Source organism: Myotis nattereri, assembly GCF_964212035.1.
Source record: "Myotis nattereri genome assembly, chromosome: 1".
In the NCBI taxonomy this organism is placed as follows: domain Eukaryota; kingdom Metazoa; phylum Chordata; class Mammalia; order Chiroptera; family Vespertilionidae; genus Myotis; species Myotis nattereri.
This window is the reverse complement of record NC_138075.1, coordinates 93,357,674-93,376,378: the sequence shown is the minus strand read 5'-3', so window position 1 is coordinate 93,376,378 and position 18,705 is coordinate 93,357,674. Positions and strand designations below refer to the sequence as shown.

The 18,705-nt window shown below is 37.9% G+C and overlaps 1 protein-coding gene across 4 annotated transcripts in view; it reads right to left on the bottom strand.

The window, feature by feature from the left end:
* Positions 1-1,569: 1,569 nt before the first annotated feature.
* LOC308519567 (sperm-associated antigen 6) overlaps positions 1,570-18,705 on the bottom strand; it is a gene marked incomplete at its 5' end in the record, with an annotated part of 65,312 nt that continues 48,176 nt past the window's right edge. For 2 of the 4 annotated variants that reach the window (XM_081091592.1, XM_081091593.1), the window contains 4 exons: positions 1,575-1,888; positions 7,225-7,370; positions 10,220-10,336; positions 15,668-15,859. In XM_081091592.1, coding sequence (XP_080947718.1) covers positions 1,819-1,888; positions 7,225-7,370; positions 10,220-10,336; positions 15,668-15,859 — 525 coding nt within the window. In that variant the 3' untranslated portion in view covers positions 1,575-1,818. Of the gene's footprint in view, positions 1,889-7,224; positions 7,371-10,219; positions 10,337-15,667; positions 15,860-18,705 lie in introns of all 4 variants that reach the window. The other 2 variants (XM_081091595.1, XM_081091594.1) reach the window with 1 other exon arrangement.

Genomic DNA, 18,705 nt, shown 5'->3' with positions numbered 1-18,705 from the left:
GGTCTATTGGCTTCACTTGAAACTGCTTTCCCTTTTCTGTCCAAACAGGTCAGACAGAGAAGGCCCACAGTTTCTCATGGGGGAAACCTTCAAATATTTCCTTAGCTTAATTTAGATTAACTATGGAGGACAAAAAGACTTCAGACAGTTACAACACACCTAGCTCCAGGGAAGCCACTCCTCTAACCTAATCGGGGAAACTAATTAATCTTTCCCTTTATCCAATGGGTTTTGCCTCTCACTATACCTTTAGTTGTTATAAGTTTCCTCACTGTTCAATTGTGCTTTTTAACCTTGTCAAATTGGTCATTTCCAGACTACAACAAGGGCGCCAGCTTGTCCAAAGAGTCATCCTGGGCATCACCCATGTCACCTCCCAGGGGACACCAGACTCACCTGGACTTTGCAGAATTCCTCTTCTCTGCATTGCACTCCTTTCCTTTTTGCTTCCCCTTTCCTCTGGCAGACAGGGAGAGCCTCTGAACCTTGGGACAGGTAGGTTTATACTCCTTGGTGGCAGGAAGCAGTTACAAGAAGACAGACCCGTCTGTTTCTCCTTTATAAGATTACAGGAGGTGTTTTTCCCCCCTCGGGGGGAATGATACCATTGTAATAACCTGGTTATTAATTAACTGGAAAGGAACAAAGGGAAGGCCAAATATTATAGACCCAGTAAAGAAGCAATAAAAATAGTCTGAGAAAGACACCTGAAAGCCAGCCAGATTGGAAACACCTAGGCCTAGGTGCTCCCAGGTTTTCATCCACTCCTTCCCAGTTTTCCAGAGATGATCATGTCAGGACTTTTCCTTTAGATCAAAAGATGCACACATACCAACTAACCAAGATTCCTAAATCTAATCACAATCCCCAAGGCCAGAAGCACACTAGACAGGAAAAATGAAAGGGACAATTCTGATGCTGCTGTTACTTAAACTTGTATTGAACGCCCCTCTCATCCCATTTTAGGTCCCTAAGGGAATGAAGATGCATGTAAAGTCTGAGCCTGATGGTGTTCTTTCCAAATTGTGTCTTAAATTTCTGAAATTGTGACTTTTGAGACTTGGGAAGGTGAAGCTAGGACAAAGGAATACTGTGGCTCATTTTACATGCCTGCCTCCTTGTTTATTCATGAGCAGAGCTAGACTAAGAAACCTTTTCATGAAAATGGAAAGCTTGTCTGCAGTAGCATAATGCTTAATGTTGACCTTCTATCCTCTCCGGCCAGGAAGGTAAGGGACGGTTTAGGTAGGGTAAGAAAAGACCTTGGGAAACTTGGGATGAACAGGAGTTTCCTAAGTTCATAAGGTTATCTCTGACAGGCTGTTCACAGAGTCTGTGTGCTAGGTTAGTGCATCTATGTCACCAGCATTCGAGTCTGTCTGCTTCTGTCATCAGTTTCCTCTTTCAACTAATTCCCTTCTATAACCTGTAGAATTTGTAAGCCCAGTTTTCCTTGCTTATGCCTATGAAGAATTGGCCAAAATAACTGAGTTTTTGAATACTATCTTTCATCTGTCTCTAGTTGGAGGTGTGTGTGTGTGTGTGGTTTTTAATAGAGCAATAACAAATGCCTTAAAATTATTTAATGTCTTTATATCTACTTTTAGAGTAAATCCTTTATAAAAGAGCATGAATAGTTTCTCACATAGTCAAGCCACTAATTTTTAAAGTATTACATAAATTTGAAAATATTACCTAGAGGTACTTTACATTGAATAAATCTAGAGTATACTTAGTTCAAATATTTAGAAAGACCTTTATTTAACTATTATTCATAATTACTCTGCTGTGAATTTGAATATATAAATGTAAATTTGCTTAGTTAGTAAGTGGTTGATAGCTGTCCACTCTCTGCAAAAGTGTATCTGAATATCCAGGAGAATAATACCTGAAAAAGAAAATTTTTATTAGATACTGGTGAAAAGATTTAGCCCAGTAGGCACAAAAGATTCAAGAAAAGGTTGTTTTTATCTGAAATAATTCTATGAATCAAACCTCTGAATAATTATGCTCCAGTAATGCTTGTGCACAAGGTTAGAGCCTATCAAGAAAAGAGCATTGCCCTGGCCATGTGGCTCAGTTCGTTGGAGTGGCATCCCATACACCAAAAGGTTTCAGGCTCGATTCCCTGTCAGGGCACATACCTAGGTTGCAGACTTGATCCCCTGTGAGGTCCATATGGGAGCAACCGATTGATATTTCTCTCTCCCCCTTCTTTCCTCTGTTCCTTTTTCTAAACATATCCTCAGGTGAGGATTAAAAAGAAAGAACACCAACTCGACTGTGCTAAATAAAAACGACATTTAAGGGCTATCAGTGCAGTGGCAAAGAATGGATATTTTCAAAGTAAGTTACTTGGACCCAGTGATAGTATTTTATTAAAGCAACTTGTTTTATTATGTCAAGTGACTGATGTTGCTTTAATGATCATAACTAATAGATTTTTTTTCATAAGTTAGACAACATAATCTATCATTACTAATCAACTTCTGCATTCAGATTGTCTCAGGGATTATTCTCAATGCATGTTTTAATCAGGTCTGGTCACATAAAAAAATTTTGGGGAGTATAATTAATATTATAGAACTACTTCATAAGTGTTTTAGAACTATTCCATCCTACATACCTAGGAAGTTAATTGATTTCATTTGTTCTTGGGCATCTATAAATTTATAAATAGAACATTTTATAAAAGATTTAGTATAAAGGTATTTTTTTTAAAATATATTTTATTGATTTTTTACAGAGAGGAAGGGAGAGAGATAGAGAGTTAGAAATATTGATGAGAGAGAAACATCGATCAGCTGCCTCCTGCACATCTCCCACTGGGGATATGCCCGCAACCCAGGTACATGCCCTTGACCGGAATTGAACCTGGGACCTTTCAGTCCGCAGGCCGACGCTCTATCCACTGAGCCAAACCGGTTTTGGCAAGATTTAGTATAAAGGTATTAAATACATTTATTTATATATTATAGGATGATTCATATACCATGGAAAGAACTTACATGCATATAAAATATGTCAAATAAAATTTGGCAGACATTCTAGAATATAATAAATGAATAAAAAACTAAATTGTAATTTAAAACTTTCTAAAACACTTGAAATAAATACTCAGGTGTTTTCTCCAGATAAAACCTAAAGTTCGAGACTTGCTTTGTCTTTTGTTATCTTTATCCTTGGATGCTTGACTTAAAAATTCATAATTGAGAGTATATTAATTTCTTCCATAATTTGTCAAGTTATAGGACAAAACAGAGCTGTATTTTCTCAATAGTGTGTTCTTATAGGTAGCCATAGTTAAACAGATACATACAGACAAATGTAAAAAGCTACCTTAAAGAATGCTTTTTCTCTAAAGGCCTACTGTAGAAAAGTCCTTCAACAAGTGGATCTCTTCAAAGTATTCACAACTGCTTTCTCTGAGTTAGCCACAAATTTTAAAGTAGGCCTCACCTTCCTAGACCTTATAAATATGTCAGACACAAAGGTATTTAATTTTTTTAAAATTTTACTGATCTTTTTACAGAAAGGAAGGGAGAGGGATAGAGAGCTAGAAACATCGATGAAAGAGAAACATCAATAAGCTGCCTCCTGTACACCACCCACTGGGGATGTGCCTACAACCAAGGTACATGCCCTTGACTGGAATTGAACCTGGGACCCTTCAGTCCGCCGGCCGACCCTCTCTCCCAGGGGTCCTCAAACTTTTTAAATGGGGCCAGTTCACTGTCCCTCAGACCGTTGGAGGGCTGGACTATAGTTTAAAAAAAAACTATGAACAAATTCCTATGCACACTGCACATATCTTATTTTGAAGTGAAAAAACAAAATGGGAACAAATACAATATTTGTATTTGCATGTGTCCCACGGGCCGTAGTTTGAGGACCCCTGCTCTATCCACTGAGCCAAACCGGTCAGGGCAAGAAAGGTATTTTTTAATGTCAATAGCAAGAAGTAGATTACAAATAAAAACCCAAATTTTAAAAATTGTGCTACTATATGGTAGGTACTAACCATATATTCCTTATAAAAGAATTGAACCTCCAAAAACCAGGAAATTACTTTTTTTTTCTGCCCATCAACCACTGTTATTCCAATTTATCTCTCTGGCTTTTTAAAAAAAAATAGTTGTTCAAACTTAAAAAAAAAATAGATATCTTTATTGATTTCAGAGAGGAAGGGAGAGGGAGAGAGAGAAACATCAATGATGAGAGAATCACTGATTGGCTGCCTTCTGCACATCCCCAAGTGGAGTTTGAGCCCACCTCCTGGGCATGTGCCCTTGGCCAGAATCAAACCTGGGACCCTTCAGTCCACAGGCTGACGCTCTATCCACTGAGCAAAACCGGCTAGGGCTCTCTATGGCGTTAAGAATATAATTGAATTAACCTTACCATAGATCCATGTTGGATTTGGGTTATTATACAGTTCTCATATCAGAAATGTTTCAAGTGGAAGACATATGCATGCCTCTCTCCCCAAATTAGAAGATTCTAAAAGCATCTTCCCCTTCCTAGTTTAGGCAGAGGTTAAGAAGACAAAAGAGTTCCAAAAATATCTCTGGCTGTGGCGTGGACAAGGACTAGAACTTAAATCTTCTAACCTCTAGTCCTGGGTGCCTTCTCTCTCATCATACCAACTACCTTCATTAGAAATTTTTAAAGATTACTAAAATTGGAAGGCAATATGAAGTAGATATTTAGGCTAAAAAGAGCAGAGAGAATGTGATCATTGGTAATTTGTCTTATAAAGAATTAGTTCTAAAAGAGACATTAAGTGATTCTTAAAAATATGATTGTAAAAATAAAACCATTTAAAGGTTATATTGGTCTCTTCATAAACAATGTTTCAAAGATTTCAATAAAATGCCATTTTATAGATCCTAATGCTTTAAAATATCAGAAATTTGAACAAGTCAGCTAACCAAAATTCTTCATGATGATTAGCCAATCTAGATATATAAAAGCCTAATATGCAAATTGTCCCCACAGGAGTTTGACCGGGAGACTGATCACTCACTATGATGTGTGCTGACCACCAGGGGGCAGTGCGGAATGAAGGAAGGCCCCGGCCAGCAGCCGGCAGCCAGGGAAGGGAGGCCCCAGCTGGCAGCCGGAAGGCCCCGATTGGCCCTGAATGAGGGCCAGGCCTAGGGACCCTACCTGTGCACAAATTTCATGCACCAGGCCTCTAGTTTTAAAAATAAAATCCCAGATCATAGAATGTTAGAAGTGAAAAATTTACAATGGTATTTTGACAAAATACCAAATTAGGTTCTAACATGACAGAGTTTTTCTTTCCCTTCGTGCTCTGTAAAATAATCTTAGAAAAGTATAGAAAGACAAGAAAGTTCTTTACCATTGGTTAATTCTAATAGGCCATTCCATTAGGGGGCCCTTTAGTTTTCATTTTTTCTATAATTTTGTTTATGTTAGAAAATTGTATTGAAAGTTATTTTAAACTTACATAAAATAATATTCTTCCTAAAGGGATGTGCAAATGTGTAAAAATAAACTATTTTTTCCCTTGAAAAAAGATTTTTATATTTTCTCCATTTAGTAGTTTTACACATATTGTATATCCTATATAATAAAAGCCTAATATGCTAAGTGTCTGGTTGACTGGTTGGCTGTTCAACCAATCAAAGCATAATATGCTAATGGTTTGCTAAGGCTGCTCAACTGCTCACTATGATATGCACTGACCATCAGGGGGTAGACACTCCGACTGGTAGGTTTGCTGCTGGAGTCCAGTCGATAGGGACTGAATGAAATGGGCTGGACATGCCCTGGAGCCCTCCTGTGGTCTCTCCCTGCCTGGCCAACCTCCCATGTCCCTTCCCGGCCCCGATTGTGCACCGGTGGGGTCCCTCAGACTGGCCTGTGTCCTCTTGCAATCCGGGACCCCTTGGGGGATGTCGGAGAGCCAGTTTCAGCCCGATCCCATAGGCCAGGCCTTGGGACCCCACTGGTGCACGAATTCATGCACCGGGTCTCTAGTGTTATATAAACTTTTTTGGCATATCAGAAATTTTTGGTACATTATATGTAATAGCTATACATTTTATGATATTCCTTTGGTATATTTTATATGTACTAATATTTTCAAAGCTAACTTATTAGAACTCTTTTGGTCAAGGAGTTCTCATAAACCTCCAAAAGTGCATAAACTTATCTCTTGGGAAAGAATTTATCTGTAGAACATATGTGAACAGAAAACAGACTTTAATTTTAAAATTATTTTTGTGTTTTTAGAATCAATGTTACCATATATATTAAGAATCACCAATATTAAATAGGAAGAATCATTTATGTTACTAGAGGCCCGGTGCATCAATTCGTGCACAGGTGGAGGGCCGATCGGGGGTGGGTCTGGCTGGGGTGAGGGGCCGAGGGTGGTTGGCCAGCTTGCCCCGCCCTCTGGTTGAACTTCCAGTTGAACTTCTAGTCAAATTCCCAGTTGAGGGGACAATTTGCATATTAGCCTTTTTTATCTAGGATAACAAGTTTTAAAATTGGAATTTATATTCTCTAATATTAGAGAAAGTAAGAAATAAGTGTAGGATTAGAAAAATATGGCCTTTAATTCTGAATGTGTTGTGGGCATTTTTTCCACATAATTATTTTGGGGTTAGTGATATGGTTCTCTTTTAGGCTTACAAGGTCTGGGGCTTAGGTTTAATCATCTTCAAATCAACCTCATTAAAAAAATTAATTTTAAAAGTAGCTTCCTCCTATGTTACTATAAAGCACCTGCATATCATAGACAACATTATTTATTCAGGTTTTTTTTTTTAAATATGGATTGCAACTTTCTTTTTGACACTCAACATATCTCTTTTTCTATTTGTAATATTCCCATTAATAGAAGCGTGAGCTTAATAATATATGCAGGGAACTATGAAAATCAGAATCCATAGGCCCTTTTCTAAATCAGGTTCACATTAAAGTTTAATTTAATTTGAACTCTGTATTTGGGTATTCTTTAGTGAAGCATGTCTTAAATTAGTACATAAATGTCTTAAATGACATTCTAGTTTAATTTGGAAATGTGTGTCAATCAGAACATTACTTAATTTGTGGGGGAAAAGTGATCAAGAGCAGGGGTGAAGGTATACACTGGTCTCGTAGTATTTTGACAGAGTGGATATAAAATATAGGTTTGAAAACAAAAACCACATTCTAGTTTTGAACTTCTCAAAGTCAATTTCTTCCCACCTTACTATTTCCTCTGGGTAGCAGTTGTTAATGCTGTTGATGTATTCTTGTAGAAGAGACCCAGGTTCTGCTTTTATCTCTTGAACCTTTTTAAGTCCACCACTTGTTACAAACAGTCGGCGAGCTTTGCTGTCATGTGGCAGCACCTTGAAAAGTGAAGCACATTAAGATGTCAGATTTGCTTTTCCAAGTTGAAGTGTTACTGTTGAAAAGCAATAATATATACGAGAAAATGTAAGAGAGAATGTGTGTCTACCATACCTGTAATATAATGAGCCTAAATTTGCTGATGATTACAAGTAAAATTCAGTCTTTTTAGAAATCTATGAACTTCTTATGCTGTGCATATGGAATAAAGGCTGTGAATACGAGCAAAGGCAATGGAGATCCACTCGTGTAAATAAAACATAAAGTGTTGTTTCTCCTTTGCTGAGACCCATTTAACATTTTCCCACCGCCTACAAAATTAAAGGTACACTTAACAAGGTGCAGAAAGCCTTCTGTGACCCAGCGACTAAATACTTCTCCAACTTCCTTTCCCACCAATCTCTATCCCAAATTTTGTTTAATAACCTCAAGGGGTACATGACAGGCCATTTCTTGCCTTTGCTCATGCTGTTCCCTCACCTAGAATGCCCTTCCATCTTCCATGCACCTCCCCACACTTCTTGGCTAACTCTTGCTTATCGTTTAAGATTCAGCTCAGGTGTTACCTCCTTTAAGAAACTTCCTGTGAGACATCCCTACTCTCTTATCCCAGGATGTTAAGTACTTTTCTTCTCTCATGGCATTGTGTTAAGCCCCATGCACTTGCCACAAAATATTTTAATTATCAGTCTATATGTCTGCACACACAAATGTCATGAAGGCAGAAATTGTACATTTATTCATTTATTTCTCTAATGCCTGGTGCCTAATAGATGCTCAATTAATGTTCAACAAAGGAAGGAACATACTAAGGAGTAGGCAGGAAAAGGAAATTGAGATGTTAAAGAGGTAGAAGAATCAGGAAAGGTAAGGAATCAACCCAAGAGAAGATTTTAAGAAGCAACCAATAAGAACTAAAGAAAGTCACTGGATTTGAGAGCGGATGTTGGTGTGTTGAGAGGAAAGAGCCAGTGCAGGTGAAGGAATTGATCGTGCATGACAACAGCTGACCAGACAAGGAAGGTCCTGGAAAGGGGGCCCTCAATGTGGGGATTCTCGCTACTATTCCCTCTGACAGAAACACCGTTTCTATCCCCACCATTCGTACTCTTTCTTCAAAACCAGTTTTTTTTTTCACTTGCACTTCCTCCACTAAAGCCCCCCAGGAATACCCCAGACTACATTCACTTAGTCCTTCTTTTTAGAAGAGTGTATTATGAAGGTTCACATACTGAAGTACTTTCTAATTGTTTCTTCTGGTCTCCCCAGCTAGATTACAAAGTTCTTTGAAGACAAACATTGTCTTATTTTTTTTTTGTTTATCTCTCAAAGCTTTACAGGGTCAGTGTAGGCATTTAACAAATACTTAAAACTACAAAAGGATCAGGCTAATAGAATGTTAATACACATCACCTGGGCCAGGGTCCTCAAACTTTTTAAACGGGACCAGTTCACTGTCCCTCAGACCGTTGGAGGGCCGGACTATAGTTTAAAAAAAAAACTAGTCGGCTGCTAAGCAACAGGCAGTGGCAGCAAAAACACCCGGCGGGCCGGATAAATGTTTTCAGCGGGCCGCATGTGGCCCGCGGGCCGTATTTTAAGGACCCCTCACCTGGACAGTAAAAGATTACACTAGTATATATTTTTAAAAAGGGGAATGGCCCACAGATATATCAGTTTTAAATATTCTTTTGGTCTGGAGAGTTTTCATGCCGCCTCTGTCTGTCCCCAGCCACAGTAAGCTACTGTCTTTTTACCTTCTGCCTTTCCCATCTTTATCTAATGCTCTGGTGCCCTTAGATTAAGAAAACACAAAATTCTGCCTGAAGCAAATATTCCCGTAGGCATATTTATAGGAGTACATAATATGAGATATTGTCTTTATTTTATCTTGGCTGTCGAACCTTTTGCAAATTTCACTGATTTATTTTTACTTACTTTAGTGACTGACTTTTCTTAAATCAAGGCTCCTGAGCACAATTTAACCAGTTCTTGGTAGCTTAGGGCATTGGTTCTCAACCTTGGCTGCACATTAGAATCACCTGGGAATCTTTTTAAAATCCTGATTTCTGGGCCTCATCCTCCAGAAATTCTTTTTCTTTGTTACTAATGTTGTGGCCCCACCCCATAACAAAGAAACAGAGTTTCCAGAGGATGAGGCCCAGAAATCAGGATTTTAAAAAGATTCCCAGATGATTCTAATGTGCAGCCAAGGTTGAGAACCACTGGCTTAGGGTCACCATCCTGGCCATTAGTGGCTGTGGCAATGCGGTCATTCTCTCTCAGCCTTTGCTATCAGTCCTGCTGGCTGCTGCCCACTGCTAACAACTTGACCTTCCTACTTTACTACTTTTAATCTGTAATAATCTAAGAAATATAACAGCTGCATTTGTTAAAATTGTTCATAAAATAATTCAATTAACTTTAAATGACTGAGAGCGTCCCTGGTAATTGCATGACCTTTAGGAAGAATATTTCCGTGCCTCAGAGACCGTTCTTTTCTTTATAAGATCTTTGCAGTGTTCCCAGATGAGTGAGCCTAACAGACACCAGGGGAATTACTAAAAGCTACTTACCAATATAAATTATATTATGAGCGTTTTATGTGTTGACATACTATTTATTCCCAAGAACACTAAAAAAGATGGTTAAGAGACTGTGAGAAAGAAAGAAGTGTAGATTATGTATGTGTGAATTTTATTAATCTATGTTACCACCCCTGTCGATACAATCAGTGAAAGTAGGAGAACCCTGCCACCATCTTATAGAAAACATTGATCCACCAGAAAAAACAAGTTAATTCATCTTCATTTTCTTCCCCTACTTGCAGGCTAAGGGCACTTCTTACCTTACTGAACTGTCCAACCACATGCTTTAGAATATTGGGAGGAGCATCATAGAGAAATGGCTCCAGGGCTGGTAAATAGGTGCATTTTTGTAAGATACTCTTTATGGCCTTTTTACACTATTAAAACACAAAGCAAAATACATATCAAAGTAAGCAATCGATTAAAGCTTGACCAAATTTCATTTCTCATATTCTGGAATTTGAAAAAAATAAAATCAATTTCCTGGTCTAAGCTGCAGTTGTTTCATTTTAAAAAAATAGTTGTCAGAAAAGCTCCTACTATCTTTCATTGGTTTTATTATAGAACTAGAGGCCTGGTGCACGAATTCCAGCACAGGTGGGTCCCTCGGCCTGGCCGGTGATTGGGGCCGATTGGGTCGGTCTCGGTCTCACCCAATTTCAATCGGGCCAATCAGGGCCTGGAGGTTGGCCAGCCAGGGGGGAGGGACCAGGGGAGGTCGACTGCAGGAGGTTGGCTGTGGGAGCACAATGACCACCAGGGGGCAGCTCCTGTGTTGAGCATCTGCCCCCTGGTGATCAGTGTGCATCATAGTGACCGGTTGACTGGTCGTTCGGTCGACCGGTTGTAAGGGTTGCTTAGACTTTTATATATATATAGATAGATAGATACCCTGCCAGTTGTCTTTGTGCCAAATTTTAAAATGTATAGTGTGTTATTGAGCTCTTAAAATATCTTATGAGGAAACTGAATTAGATATCATAAAGCTAAGGACTAAAAATAAGTATTATATTTTATTAAGTATAAAAATTTGTATATGTGAAACTGAGATAACTAATGTCCTATTCCTTCTAATCAACAAATATGAGAAAATACTTAGTTTACTGTCGAGTGCCATTATCAGGCATTCTGTGTTCACCAAACGGCTTCATGGCTTATAGATGTGGAGTCAGAAATATCCTACTGTGTGCAATATTCAGTGAGCACTTGCAGATATGCTACTGCAGGTAACGGGTAGAAATTGCCCCACTCACAGAGGCACAACAGAATCTACTCAACTAGAGAGGAACACTCGACACTAGGGAGTGTCTCAGCCACAGTGAAAGAATAGGTACCTGCAGGCACCTTTCCCACCCTCCCCCAGCATCTGTATTTCATGGTGACACCACGTGGTGCTGCCCCCCTGCCAAAAGTGTAGCTGAAGAAGAGCTCTGATGGACTGTAGCACATCCCTGCAGCCAGCTCCAAGGCCATGGCTGGTTGTGATTCTGTTGCCTTGTATGAAAGCTGCCCCCTTCACTTTGGAAGGCTTCACAATTGGGTTTATCTACAGATATTTTCCACTGGAAATCCACATCTGCTTGTATGTTTGTGGTTTGTGCTTCAGTACCTCCTTCCTCTGATCAACCGATCACCTGTTCTCTCTCTGAGACCTTAGCTGACTTGGTCTTCTGGAATCTTGTTATTCAACAGTTAGCAATGCTCTTGAATGTCAAAGAGCATTATGATGTTCACATCATGAATTTTATAGTTGATACATGTAGTCTACAAAAACTTTAATCACATTTGTGCTCTCAAATAAAGAAACTCTTGAACTTATGGTTTCCCAGAGACCCAGGCTAAGCAGTCTTGTAATCTCTTATCTCTTGATATTTGTTCTCAAATATTGTTTTATAAGCTAGATTTAAAAACAACAACAAATTAAGTAATGCAGCACAATTTTTTTCCACATGTAGTATAACAAATTGGAATTAAACTCTCAATTCTTAACATACCTTTGTGAAGAACCATCTTAGGATCATGGTGATTTAGCAGGTCAGTATATTTACCTTAACTGGTGACAAGGGTACTAACAGTATAGCAGAGATCACATTTGCCACACCATGCAGACAGCCTCATTCTAATTCCAACAGGACCAGATTGGTGATACACTGTCGGGTTATTAATCAAGAACCCTGGAGGATTACAACTTCTAATGACACTAGAAATTCACCGAGCTTTACTATCCTTTGTCAAGAAATATACCAGATTTATGTTTATACATACTTCTAGATAGGAATGTATGTCATGATTAATAATCAGCTGCATTGTCCAGCATGAAAGGAATATTGGTATATTAAGATTTTGTTTATTTGTCAATTTCTGGATTTAAGATTTTTAACAGCTTTATTGGACAAAATGTGGTATATCTATACAATAGAATATCATTTTGCAATAAAAAGGAACAAATATCGATATATGCTATCCAGGAATGAGACTTGAAACTTATGCTAAGTTAAAGAAGCCAGGCACAAAAGGCCACATATATTGTATGATTCCATTTAAATTAAATGTCCAGAAGAGACAAATACACAAAGACAGGAAGTAAATTAATGGTTGCCTGAGACTAGGTAGGGAAGATATGGAATGATGGCTAATGGCGGAATAAAAATGTCCTAAAATTAGACTGAGGTGTTGCGTAATTCTGTGAATATACTAAAAGCCAATGAATTATACACTTTCAGTGGGTAAACTATATGTATATAAATTATATGTCAGTAAAGCTGCTAAAAATTAAAGGGAAGAACCATCATGATAAGAACATAAATCAAATAACTAAATTAGAAATAGTTTTATAACTAAGGTGATAGAATTAACTTATTCAAATGCCAAAACTTAACATTTCAATAGGATGCCTCTAAATCAAAACGAATGAAAATGCAATTGCCTGAATATTTAAAAAATACATATGGGTAGCTTATTAAAAAGATGTATTTTTTTTCAGTTTTTAATCAGGTATTTGAAGTAACATGTACAGGCAGATAGTAAGGCTATGTGAAAATATGCAAGAGATGCCAAGGGGTTGCTCATTAGTTCTCTTGGATCAGAACCAATTAGAGAATGCTTACAGAAGTTGACATGCCTTTGGGACAAAATAAACTTAAACATGGCCTTATATAATTTGAAAGCTGCCACAGAGTAACGAATGAGAAATACCATTGGACAGTTTCTGAAGCTCTTGGTTGCCTTTTCCCTACTGAGATAATGTCAAATCAAACAGACTTGATCTCTCACCCAACAACTTACAGAATCCAAGAGGCCTTGGGGAAGAAAAAGAAAAGGATGATCAAGTGTCTATATCACTGGTTCTCAACCTTCCTAATGCCGCGACCCTTTAATACAGTTCCTTATGTTGTGGTGACCCCCAACCATAAAATTATTTTCGTTGCTACTTCATAACTGTAATTTTGCTACTGTTATGAATCGTAATGTAAATATCTGATATGCAAGATGTATTTGCATTGTTACAAATTGGACATAATTAAAGCATAGTGATTAATCACAAAAACAATATGTAATTATATATGTGTTTTCCGATGGTCTTAGGCGACCCCTGTGAAAGGGTTGTTCGACCCCCCAAAGGGGGGTCGACCCACAGGTTGAGAACCGCTGCTCTACATTAAGATATTTGGATGGACTAAAACAAGCATGTCAAACTTGCAGCCCACAGGTCGCATGTGACCCACAACGAATATTTTTGCAGCCCAGCCAATATAACAGTATGTAGGAAATGTTTTAATAAAAATTTCATAACTTAATTTTTACAATATCCTGTTATACATAATTATTAATAACAAACTACAATGTTCACTAATGACTGATTACTATAATCGTGTTGCATTCATTTCCCTTATGCACCTTATGCGCAGGCGCACCATTTCTCTCCACTAATACTAGCAGAGAATATTTTAGCAGCCGATTGCCACGTCGTTAGTCTTGGACTGACTTGTTTGGTGTGCGCAACAGGAAATATTTCACTTTCAGAGAACAAGAAAAATAGGTTTATTTGCATTACTTATTAACTTGTCCAGTTATTCAGAGTCTGGTAAGTCAATGTTCAAGAAAAAATATTAATTTTTTTTAAAATGTTCATAAATATTATTTTATGTTAATGATTACTCACTTAGCCCTTTGTATGCAGCGTGTCTCTATCGAAATAAACCTACGTGTCTATGAAAATTGAAGCCTTTTTTTTTGCGGCCCACTTAACTTAAACCTTGTTTATTTTGCCCATGTTAGCCTTTGAGTGTGACATGCTTGACTTAAAGCCTTGGAAGATTGCTAATAGTACAGTGATTGATAGAATTTAATTTAATACCTAGTGTATTTTCTGAAAGTAAATATTGTATCAAATGTAGGCAGGAGGACCCTTAACTTCTGTTAGTATTAAACCTAAATATTTTACTAAAGCCACCTTTGTTAAAATAAAACACAATAAAAATTATATTTTACTCCAGTAATATTTATACATCATAGTATCATTATTATTTATTTAAAGCCAAGTTATATAAACTTGGTAGTATATAAAGAATGCAGGGTGGGCAAAAGTAGATTTACAGTTGTGAGTATGTGAAAGTTTATTCTTGTATTATTAATTATAATAATAAGCTACTATATTTATTTGTATTATAATTGTAAACCTACTTTTGTCCACTATTTGTTAATTTGTTGTTTTAATTAAAAATTAAATATAATTTAACAGTTCTTAGTTTTATTTTGAATTATTATCTTTTCTGTGCACTTCTTTAAATCCAGCTCAATTCTAAAAGTTGTTTTCAAAAACTAACTTTTTCCAAATGAGGTAGTATTTTCTTTCTTTGAAATTCTATAACTATTAACCCAACCTACTTTATAGTCATGTTTTGTGAATCATTTTAGTAGCTAGTAATATTTTTTCAGAAAGCTTGATTTTTTAAAATATATATTTTAAAATGTTTAATTTAGCGAATACTGTAAACATTTTTCTTTTAAGGAACAAATTTAAAACATATAATTAATAAAAACAGGCAGACTTGGAGTTAGGAGAAGTGGATCATGGCTTCAGGAACACCCCTTGCTCAGTTACATTTGAAACCTTAAATTCTTTTGGAATCAAATTTTAAAATAATACATATTTTTATATTGATTTATATTGATATTTTTATATTGATTTCAGAGAGGAAGGAAAAGGGAAAGAGAAACATCAATAATGAGAGAATCATTGATCAGCTGCCTCCTGCACGCCCCCTAATGGGGATTGAGCTGCAACTGAGGCATGTGCCCTGACGGAAATCAAACCATGACCTTCTGGTTCATAGATCGACCCTCAATCATTGAGCCAGACCAGCTGGCTGGACTCAACTTTTAATGTAAGATGGACTTACTCTGCAGCCAATTCTATCTCCAAGATTCTATTATTCTTCAATGCCTATTCTATAAGAAAAGAGCAAGAGGAATGTAGAAGACCACAACTTGACATTCACAACTTTGCACCTGCAGAGATCTTTCTTTAAAACATATCACTGATGTTTAGAGACAAGGGTTACCCATTTTCAGAGAAGACTCTCCTCACTTCTTCTGCTTGACTCACAAAAGCAATATTGTCCATAATGAAAATTAAGATATTTTAAATTACATATTGAGTCAAAATCTAGCAAATCTTCATGAAACAGTAAGAATTAAGCACTTGCTTTTACTTGAAGATCCTCAGAGCTTTCTGCCGACATGTACAAAGAAAGCAGCACTGGCAGAATGTTTGTGACTGCGACGGCCCGTGCATGCTCCGGAGTGTGTCTCCCGATCTGTGCCAAGGCCCAGGCAGTGGCAGCCTTAATGTGATCCTCCGGTTCTTCTGACAGGCAGGCTGACAACTGGGGCACGCCCTGCAGCATTGATCAAAAGAGCAAGTGTTATGAATCCAGAGCAGGATTAAATAGTCTCCCGTGACGCTCAAACATTAGAAGAAATCATTGGGCCTTGATCTTTCCCCCTAGATAGTTCAATAAATGAGCACAGCACAGGGGCTGTCATTTTTCAAGTCAATAAAATGACTAGAACAAATTTACCTTAATTATCTGTTCCAATCCAACTAAACTATCTCTGCTACATTTACTCACCAAATACAGAGGTATTTAACCAAACAATAGATGCCACAGATTAGTGTATAGGCAAAGTCAGATTCCACTGTGACAAATTTGAATGCTTAGATTTTAAAATCTTTTATTTTACTTTGCTAAAAAACTTATTTTAGAATCCTTTAAAATGGCCTTTTCACTAAGTATAGAGATCTGACAACAAAATAACTACTATAGATTTGAAATCCAATGAATAATATGAGCCAGAATTCTACTTAAGTAACTTTTAGATTAAATCTGCTTACTAAGACCTTTCCTGAACTAGTAAATAAATGTCCATTAAATTTGGTCAGCTTTTTTTTTTATATTTTATTGATTTTTTTACAGAGAGGAAGGGACAGGGATAGAGAGTTAGAAACATCGATGAGAGAGAAACATCGACCAGCTGCCTCCTGCACACTCCCCACTGGGGATGCGCCCGCAACCAAGGCACATGCCCTTGACCAGAATTGAACCTGGGACCCTTCAGTCCGCAGGCCGACGCTCCATCCACTGAGCCAAACCGGCCAGGGCAATTTGGTCAGCTTTTATTTTATTTTGAATATGTTTTTAAATTTATTTTAGAGAGGGAGGAAGGGAGAGGAGAGGAGAAGAGATAGGAGAGGAGATGGGAGGGGAGGGGAGAGGAGAGGAGAAGAGAGGGGGGAGAGAGAGAGAGAGAGAGAGAGAGAGAGAGAGAGAGAGAGAGAGAGAGAGAAACTTCCATGTGACAGAGGAATCATAGACTGGCTGCCTCCTGCATGCCGTGCTGGGGATTAAGCCCTCAGCCCAGGCATGTGCCCTGAGCAGGAATTGACTGGTGACCTTGTGGTGTACGGGATGATGCTCAACCAGGGCTTGGTCAACTTTTAAGTGATAGTTTTGCCCATTTTAACATGACTGAATGTCAAAGTAGAAATTATTACTCTTGTTACACAAATAGTGCGTGCTTGCATTTTGCATTTCAGGCTTCAGTTTTATCTAAATAATCAAAACAGAATTAACTAAAAGGCCTCAAATTCATCTGTTTCTATAGCTAAGGAAGAATCAAAATGCCAAATCAAATTACAATTCCAGATTCTGTATAGGAATAACTTTCTAACTAATTTGAGACTATACTGGCAATAATTATCACCTTAAATTTAGTACCACTAAAGTCAATGTCACAGTATCATGCTACCATAGCAAAATCCAGATGATCATGTACACTTTTCCCCTCTGTGCCTTTAAATTTGATTATTAAGACCAATTTCCTCAAGAGACCTGCCATATTTCTTCATTGGCTTCTCTTTTTCCAGCTAAAAATGCCTATCTGCCAGTACAATAGGTCAGACCTGTCTTCAGAATGAGGCAACCTTCTAGAACGCCCAGGCTCTGGGACATATCAAGACTGAAGCAGCAGGAGGAAAGGAGGTCAGCCTCCTCCGCCCCAGCCTCAGTTGTTATGGATGGCTAACGAGATAAGAAGCATGAATGTGCTTTGACAGTTATGAAGCATTATTTACATGTGAAGCGCTGCTATTAGTCCTTAGAGTCCTATGCAGGAAGAAGAACGACACATAGCTGTGCGGTTTCTCTCAATGGATACCTTCAACTAACTGAGCGACAGCGAGGTGGGAGAGGCCCGCAGCAGCCCTGGACCAAAGGGGCGGGGGAGTCAGGGCGCCTCCTGGTTGGTTTGGGGAGGAAATACAGGAAACAAAAGCAATTGCTGCTGCTTTCCTCATTCTGAGAATATTTAAGCTTTCTGTGATTCACAAAAGAACCAAGAATCAGAAATCCCAGCGATACCCCGCAGTGACCCTTCAGAAAGCAGCGCTCCTGTTCTCGTCACTGTCATAGTTTTTGGTAATAGAAGAACAAGAGGAAAAGCGTAGGGTAAAAAGTGAGTTAAGCAAAAAGTTATCAAGGAATAGGTTGAAAATAAAGATCTGAGGCTCCCTTTTATTCTGAGGATTTGCAAGGGATAAAAAAAATATCCACACTTCTGTTTAACATACAGCAGTAGGTTTTCTATGCTGATAAGAAACCCGCACCCTAGAGTGTTGCTGGAGACACTGTAAGCACACAGTCTCTGAAGCGTTTCTCAGGAGATCAATAATTATTAATTTAATCAATATTTCTGGACACTTATTATGTTCCAGGGCTACACTGTATGGTGTGTTAATACCAACTTGTAAATTGAAATGAGGCCAAATTCGTAGCGCAAAGACACAAAACATCACTATCTGATATGTGCTCTGAATTGCCTACATCTAAAAAGAGAAATTAGTTCATGAAAGCTGAAGGAAAATGGATAAAAAGGGATGTCCTAGCCATTGTCATCTGCCCAAATGGAAGATAAGGGGAGCATGACCACTGGGCATGTAATTTATAACAATAGCCTTTAGTCAAAGTATGCTTCACATGTTTGTAAATATATAGTCAATCCTTCAGGATACAAATACACTGAATATGTCAATAAAGGTAACACTAATACTCAAGGCATTGATATTTTGTAGATATTAAATACTGAATAAAACTTTAAACTGCCAAAAAGTAAACCTTACTTCAAGCACTGCTTTTGGAAACTTACTGATGAACCCTGAATAATTCTCCAGGTTTCTTTCTCTCTG